The following is an 8326-nucleotide window of genomic DNA, read 5'->3' as shown; positions in this document are numbered from 1 at the left end:
TTGAACTGAAAATCCCATCATCCTTGATCATTCTCCAGCCTCTAAGATTTCTCCAACAATCCCTATCATATGATGTTCTTTGTTTTGTTTTGTTTTAAAAAAGCTACACCATATGTTAAGAAACATCAGGTTTAACAATAGTGCTGGGGAAGAGATATTTTTTAATGAGCACCAAGAGTCTACAACTGGATATGATATTGTGAATTGCTATGTGTTCCCCAATGGATCCCTCATTCGGGCTAAAATTGGAATAATGGACGACCATACATCAGTACACAAGAAGTTTATCATTAAAGATAATGCAATAACTTGGAACAGTTGGTTCAACAAGGTGGGTTATTTTAGTCATTAATATTATATGCACAAATAACAAAGTCCTTGGGTCATGCTTCATAAGCCATAAGTTCTGCACCACCCACATGCAAGAGGAGACATCAGCAGTGTAAGAAGTTCCCCCAGATATCTAGAAAGGTTGGGGAGCCTCTAACCCCCTGAAACTGGCACTTGGGACTCTCACTAAGCCACACTCCTATTTCCTCTGCTTTGTACCCTCCTTTAGAGTTTTTGCCTCACTAGAATGTCCCCTTGAATGCCCACCATCTATTATACAATGGTGTGAGGGGATCACTTTGAGCATATTTTCTATAGACATCAATTTCACTTGAATACGTACTTCGACATCTAGAGGGTTTATATGAATTCATACTTTTAACTTAAGATGCATGTTCTGATGGTTACTATGTCCACAAAATAACCTATAGTGTTTTGTTGTTGTTTTATTAGTATTTTTTAATTTTTCTTTCGTTCTTCACTTTCAGTGATTTCCCCCTTCCTTTTCTTACTTAAATACAAAAATAATAGAAGGAAGGAAGGAAGGAAAGCATGGATAAATTTGCCCCCAACAGAATGGTGATGTGTCATTCCTTAGTCATACGCCAGTAAATAGTGTGACCTTTATTTGAGTCAGGGGTAAGAATGTAAAACAACTAGTGCAATAGTCTCTGCTGTTCCCTATGTCACTATTCACAGGATTACACCTATCTACCCCAGGTGAAGGATTAGCATCCTCCACCAGCAATACTTTAATCACCTTATTTTTCTATTTAGGCCCTGCCCCGTTCTGTGTGTTCTGAAAGCTGCCATCCTGGATACAGCCAGAGAGTTCAGGAGGGTAAACAAGTCTGCTGCTATGATTGCACTCCATGCCCAGAAGGGATGATTTCTAACCAGACAGGTAGGAAAGTCCTGGAGTCCCATAGTTCTTTCAGTACTAAGTATGGGGCTGGGTGAAATTTCTTTCTCCACTTCACAACACAATTTGTATGAAGTGAAGGTGTGTGGACAAGTGGGCAAGAGTTAGAGTGATGGAAAGAAAATGCCCAGGCTCTGTAACATTTGGCTGGGATGCCCCTGAGAATGAGACTGCATGATGATGTATTGCCATTCCCAGCACTGTAAATCTGACTTTAAAAAGAGAAATCTTCATACAAACTACCATAAGTTATAGCCTGAAGAAGGGAAGAGCATGAATGCCAACTAATTCCTCCGGGTAAGTAACAAAGTTAAAATTCAGCAAGCCTAGCAGCAGTGAAGCTGAAAGCCCCTCCCCACAAAAAGAAAACAACTAAATATTAAAAACAACTAAATATTAAAAACTTTGTATCAGGGCTACTTAAGGTGGTGTAGTCAAGATATACTTGAACTCCAGCTCCCATCATCCCTGACCATTGGTCATGCTGGCTGGGAATGACGGGATCTGTATTGTAACAATATCTAGAATATTGGCTACCCCTGGTCTACATACATTTCTGATGGGCTTTGCCCACAAAATCCTTGTTCCCTGATTCTACTTTGATTTCACCTGGTATCTTACATCACTGACAGTTTCTACTCTTTTAAAAGATGCAGATCATTGTGACAGATGTCTAAATGAGCAACACTCCAACCAAGAACGGAATCAATGCATTCCAAAAGTAATTCACTTCCTCTCATATGAAGAACCTTTGGGAATGGCTTCAGCTACCTGTTCCCTCATGATGTCTTTAGTCACTGCTCTGATACTTCAAATATTCATTAAGCATCAAGACACTCCAATTGTCAAAGCCAACAACCGAGATATCACCTACATTCTGCTTGTCTCTCTCCTGTTTTGTTTCCTCTGCCCCTTGCTCTTTATTGGTAGGCCAAGGAAAGTGACCTGCCTTCTCCGACAAACAGCATTTGGGCTCATCTTCTCTGCTGCTGTTTCTTCTTTGCTGGCCAAAACCATCACTGTGGTCCTGGCTTTCAAAGCCACACAGCCAGGAAGCAATATGAGGAAATGGCTGAGGAAAAGAGTAGCCAACTCCATTGTCTTGTTCTGTTTCCTTGGACAATTTGTAATCTGCACTGTATGGTTAGGAGCAAACCCTCCCTTCCCGAGCATAGACATGCACTCTGAAAGTGGACAGATCATAGTTCAGTGTGATGAAGGATCAGTCACTATGTTTTATTGTGTCCTCGGCTACATGGGCCTTTTAGCCATTATCAGTTTTCTGGTAGCTTTCCTTGCAAGGAACCTGCCAGATAGTTTTAATGAAGCTAAATTTATCACTTTCAGCATGTTGGTGTTTTGCAGTGTTTGGGTCTGCTTTGTTCCTACTTACCTCAGCACGAAAGGGAAATACATGGTAGCTGTGGAGATCTTCTCCATCTTAGCATCTGCTGCAGGTTTACTTGGCTGTATCTTTTTTCCAAAATGTTATATTGTCATTTTGAAACCTAATCTTAACACTAAAGGGCATCTCATAAGGAAATTCGACTAGTATAATCTTTGTGGCATCTTCTTCATTTTCTCATCAGAAATCAACCTGTGTTTTGACCCTAAACTTAATCTGCTCAACTTCCAGAATAAAGCATAAGGCAAAAATGGGGGGGGGGTCATCAAAAAGGCAAGTTCTAGAAAAGTATTTATATATTTTCAGATTAGGTTTGTGTTAATTTGAAAATATATTTTGAAAATAAGTGAGGAAAATACAGTGAAGTTACTCACTTTCCCCTCCCATGCATATACATCAACACCAATCAGTCAAAACTGATAAACATGGCAACTAAATTGTATATACGTCAATCTATCACCCACTTATTCTGGTCTTTACTCTGACCCCAAAAGTCATCAGGTTCATCAACATTTCTCCAGTCTACATGTTATTTCCAGATACCTGATCATGTTTATTTATTCTATCTCACTGTCACTAAACACTGAGAATGATATGCTGTCATTTCTGATGTGAGGCATGTCAGTTGTGAGGGGATAATTGAAATAAGTTATTTCCAATGTACCAGCACCAAGTTCTTATAACAACAATTTCAAGGAAAGGAAATCATTATGAGATTGGTATCTCATAAATTGGGTCCCATGGGCCAAAGGGGAATCTCTATGGGAAGTGAAAACATTAACCAGTCCTACTGAGAAATAACAGGCCATACATTAATAGGAAAACAACATCAATGGTGTTGTTGACCCTGTTGCATTAGAATCAGTGTATAAATAGTTACCTCACAATGCTGCTTTAGAATTCAAGAAGATCACCAGGCAATACTAATGGATGATCTAACTATAGACAACCTGGATTTCTGCCATCTTTCTTTAGATTGAGAATAGTTGTATTTTTAATGCTTCACGGTACATGGTGTAATCATTTTTGGAATAAAACTTCTTACTTGTCTTCCATGCTAAGTTTTCTATTCTTGAGAGAAATTAAATGCACCTTCAGATATCTGCAGTGCTTATGAGGTGTGTGTGCATTCAGATTATCTAGGAGGCAGCTGAGGAAGGTGTATAGGTGAACCTCCCATGGTTCTTTTAGAAATTAAGGCAGGAAGAATTGTTCTAGGTATTTGTTTTTAAAAAAATCATATTGAGAGGGAGACAATGACTAACTTGGGCAAGAAAATCCCTTTGGCACACTGACAAAAAAAGGTAAGATTTTTTTGGGGGGAGAGCGTATAGTGATGGGCCATCTTGCCCATCGCCCTAAGGACCCTTAATAGATTATCTCAAAACAGATGTGTGCAAAAGCTATGGAGTGTAAATGGCCCACCCTAGAATAGAGTACTTGTAAATCTTTCTGCTTCAATAGAAGAATATAAAAAGGTCACATTCTCAGGGTCTTCAGCACATGGGCATTTAAACACTGCTTGTTGTTTCCAGTTGAATTCTGTTTTGAAATGGTCACTTGAAATGTCTTTTTGAAAGCATCTTGGTGTTTTGCTCAAGTAAAAAACTGATAAGGAGAGGTCTGAATCATAGCACAGTCCCAGAGCACATGTCTTGCATGCAGAAGACCCCAGGTAAAAAGTATGATGTAGCAAGAGTTGGAATGGGGAATAAATTTGGTAGAGTGTTAATAACTTTGAGCATCATCAGAAAACAGCTCTCAGTCATTCATTTGTTTTCCTAAAAACAGGTTTCCCCACTGAAACTGCAATCCTATACAAATTTAATTGGGAGTAGGCCCCAGTGAACTCAATGGGACTTATTTCTGCAAAGATGTGCATAGTATTGTGCTGTAAATCAGCAGCTTTTTCTGTATTCTATGGTGAGCTGCGGTCCTTCTGCATTTTTCTTACTATGCATGAAAGGAGCAGGAGTGCAGACCATATCAATTAAAATCAGTACTAATGGACCTACAATCCAATTACATATCAAGAAGTACTGACATTCACATCAAACCTAATTAGAATTAAATCAGAGGGGAGACTTGTCTGGGATCTTTATGTCTGGGGTATGAAGAATTTATTTTTCAGGATGGTTAAAACAAAAAGAGACTGCAAAGAGCTCTAACTTATCCAAACTGAGTAAATACGCAGTAAGATGGCAAATGCAATTCACCATAAGCAAGAGTAAAGTGATATATGTCAGGGAAGGGAGGAATTTTAATTTCACTTATGCTTCCATGGGGCCTGAAATGGCAGTGACTCACCAGGAATGAGACCTTGTAGTGAAACTGAATAGCTTAATGAAGTTGACAACCCAGTGTGTGAAAGATATAAAAAAGTCAAATTCCATGCTAGGGATCATTATTTTTTAAAAAAATGAAAATAAAATTGCTGTTCTACAAATAAATAGTCTGATTGCATTGGAACAATGTGTAAGGTTCTCGTCATCACCTCTAAATGAGACAGTATAGTTGGGATAGGTTCTGGAAATGGAAACCAAATAAAATAAGGTGATGAAGGACTAAACCATGAGAAAAGGTTACAGTATTTGGGAGTTTTTAATTTAGAGAAAAGGTAAATAAGACCCAACAACATAAAAGTTTATAAAATTATGGATGGCATGGAGAAAGTGGGTAGAAACATTTTTCTCCCTCTATCATAAGGCTGTAATTTATGGACATCCAGTGAAGATGAATGTTGGAAGATTCATGACAGATAAAAGGAAGCACTTCTTCATGCAACACATATTCAAACTATGGAACTCATTCCCATGGGAGGCAGTGATGTCTACCAACTTGGACAGATTTAAAAGAGGATTGGACAACTTCAATGAGGATAAGGCTATCAATAGCTGCTAACCATGATGGCTATGCTCCGCCTCTACAAGTAGGAGGCAGTATGCTCCTGGATACCAGTTCCTGGCAAGCTCAGAAAGGTAGAGTGCATTTGTGCTTGAACCCTGCTTGCAGGTTTCCCACAGGTATCTGTGTGGCCACTGTGAGAATAGGAAGCTGAACTGGTTGGATGACTGGCTTGATCCAGCAGGTTCTTCTTATGTTTTCATGCTATGTTGTTGCCCAAGTGGTAGTGCAGCCCTTGGCCTGAAATATATTTGCTAGCCCTGCTCTAGGGTGTGACACAAGAATGATAACCTGCATAGATGAAAAAGAACTTACTGTTACATTACAAATGTAATCCACAGCTGCCCTGTGAGTGTAAACACCATAACATGTATTATTAACATCTGTCTGAAGCTAGGTTTTTGCTACTTGTTATTAAGAATATATTATATTAATTTTATTTTGAAGGTCATTAACAGATACAATATGATCTCAGAAAACCAAACTTCTGTGAATGAATTCATCCTCCTTGGTTTCTCTAATCCACAAAGGCTTCAGACTTTTCTCCTGGCACTCTTTCTATTGGCTTACATCTTGGCCATATGTGGGAACATCACAATTATCACCATTGTTCAGTTACATCGGAAGCTCCAAACTCCCATGTATTTATTCCTAAGCCATTTGTCTCTGATAGAAATTGGACACATGACAAACACTATCCCCAAAATGTTGTTCGACTTCTTAAAAGACAGGAAAGTGATCAGCATGGTTGGTTGCTTCACACAGCTTTACTTCAACCTCTTCCTGGGCCTGACAGAGAACTTCCTGCTGGTGCTTATGGCTTATGACCGCTTCTTAGCCATCTGTAACCCTATGAACTATACCACAATGATGAACAATAGAGTCTGTAAATCGTTGATTCTTGGGTGTTGGGTGGGAGCTTTCCTTGCTCCCTTGCCCCCAACCATTTTTCTCGCTACGCTGGATTTCTGTGGGCCCAATATAATCAACCATTTCTTCTGTGATCTTGCCCCAGTGCTGACTCTTCCGTGTAGGGGGAAATCATTCATTGAATTTTTCTTTTTCATGTCCATTTCTTCAATGGTTTTGGGTTGCTTTTGCTTGATTACGGTGTCTTATATCAACATCATTGTAACTATACTGAGGATGCCATCCAGTGGGGGAAGGCGTAAAGCCTTCTCCACTTGTACTGCCCATCTTAGTGTAGTATTAATATATTATGGCTCAGTCATCTATATGTATGTGAGGCCTTCAGCAAGGGATATCCATAATACAGACAAAGTAGTGTCTGTCTTCTATTGTGTGGTGACACCATTTCTGAACCCTTTCATCTACACCTTGAGGAATACTCAGGTCCATGAAGCATTTAAAAGCATAATAGTAAAGAAGAGAGTATTCTATTAAGGTATGCTCAATTTTTTAAAACTTCTTTATTTAATGCCAGAAATACAAATTCTAATACAGATATTATGTGTGACTGAAATGCCATCATTTCTTATTGCAACAAACTAAATACTTGAATATCATATAGATATATATGATATAGATTGTTGAAAAACTATGTTGTTTGTTTGAATATATTTTATTATTTTACAAGAATGAATAAAACATAACCATTTTATTCCATCTCGGGAATCCTTCGTTTTTTTTAACAAAGTGCTAATTCCACCAAAAGAACATGAGACATTTCTAAATTCCAGAAATAATGAATCACAATAAAAGAATACTTCATTTATGTAAGCTAAAATAAATCAACATTATATTGATATTATAGCTACATCAACCAGGCAAAGTACACAACTTAGTGAAATCCAAAATGCAATGGGGAAACTTGCATTCTATGTAAAAAGAGTGTTGTAGTTGTTGTTTAGTCGTATAGTCGTGTCTGACTCTTTGTGACCCCATGGACCAGAGCATGTCAGGCATTCCTGTCTTCCACTGCCTCCTGCAGTTTGTTCAAACTCATGTTCATAGCTTTGAGAACACTGTCCAACCATCTCATCCTCTGTCGTCCCCTTCTCCTTGTGCCCTCAATCTTTCCCAACTACAGGGTCTTTTCAAGGGAGTCTTCTCTTCTCATGAGGTGGCCAAAGTATTGGAGCCTCAGCTTCAGGATCTGTCCTTCCAGTGAGCACTCAGGGCTGATTTCCTTCAGAAAGAGTGTACAAGGTTCAGAAAAATGAGTACAATTTAAATACATACTTTTTGTATATTCTTTCAAAAATACCCAAGCAAAATGGGTTGGGATAGAACTATGATTGGGCACTGAAATTGGACAGAATTAGGGTTCTCAGTATTTCCTTAATAACAAGAATAACAAGCCAAGAGAGACAAAGAAAAATCCATTATGTGAATCACAATGGGTGGATGTTTCATAAATTGGCTCCCATGAGCCAATTGTGGCTCTGCATGGAAATATAAAGCTTTTTTTAAAAAAAAAATACTACTGGGAGAAAGCACAACATACATTCCAGTAGGAAAACACCATCTACATAGTAAGGACATCATAAAACAATCACCTTATTCGTTTTTTAAGACTGCTTTAAGTAGATTGCCAAAGAATGCTGATGGACTTTAGACTATACTCCTTCCGCCTTTCTTCAAATGGGAAATAGTTGTTTTCATTTTATACTTAACAATATTTAGCAATTTATTGAGTTCAGCTTCTATTTTTCTTTGTATGCAGTATTTTCTGGCCTTGAAAGGAATTAAATGCACCGTCAGATATCTGCCATAGTTACAAGGTTTGTGTGTGCTCAGATCAT

At 38.4% G+C, this 8326-nt stretch overlaps 1 protein-coding gene across 1 annotated transcript; it reads left to right on the top strand.

The window, feature by feature from the left end:
• Positions 1-2894, top strand: LOC128399719 (vomeronasal type-2 receptor 26-like). Its single transcript, XM_053361412.1, has 3 exons — positions 1-331; positions 1108-1234; positions 1903-2894. Exons 1-3 carry the CDS (start codon positions 113-115, stop codon positions 2802-2804), a joined length of 1248 nt encoding a protein of 415 aa, XP_053217387.1. The 5' UTR covers positions 1-112; the 3' UTR covers positions 2805-2894.
• The last annotated feature ends 5432 nt before the right edge of the window (positions 2895-8326 follow it).

Source organism: Podarcis raffonei, chromosome 13 (genome assembly GCF_027172205.1).
Source record: "Podarcis raffonei isolate rPodRaf1 chromosome 13, rPodRaf1.pri, whole genome shotgun sequence".
Taxonomy (NCBI): Eukaryota; Metazoa; Chordata; class Lepidosauria; order Squamata; family Lacertidae; genus Podarcis; species Podarcis raffonei.
Note: the sequence above shows the minus strand (reverse complement) of the source record. Positions and strands in the feature narration are given on the sequence as shown.

Coding starts and splice junctions, on each gene's coding strand:
- LOC128399719 (XM_053361412.1), top strand. CDS start 113: ATGTTAAGAAACATCAGGTTTAACAATAGTGCTGGGGAAGAGATATTT. Junction 332..1,107: donor GGAACAGTTGGTTCAACAAG/GTGGGTTATTTT, acceptor TTTTCTATTTAG/GCCCTGCCCCGTTCTGTGTG. Junction 1,235..1,902: donor GATGATTTCTAACCAGACAG/GTAGGAAAGTCC, acceptor CTCTTTTAAAAG/ATGCAGATCATTGTGACAGA.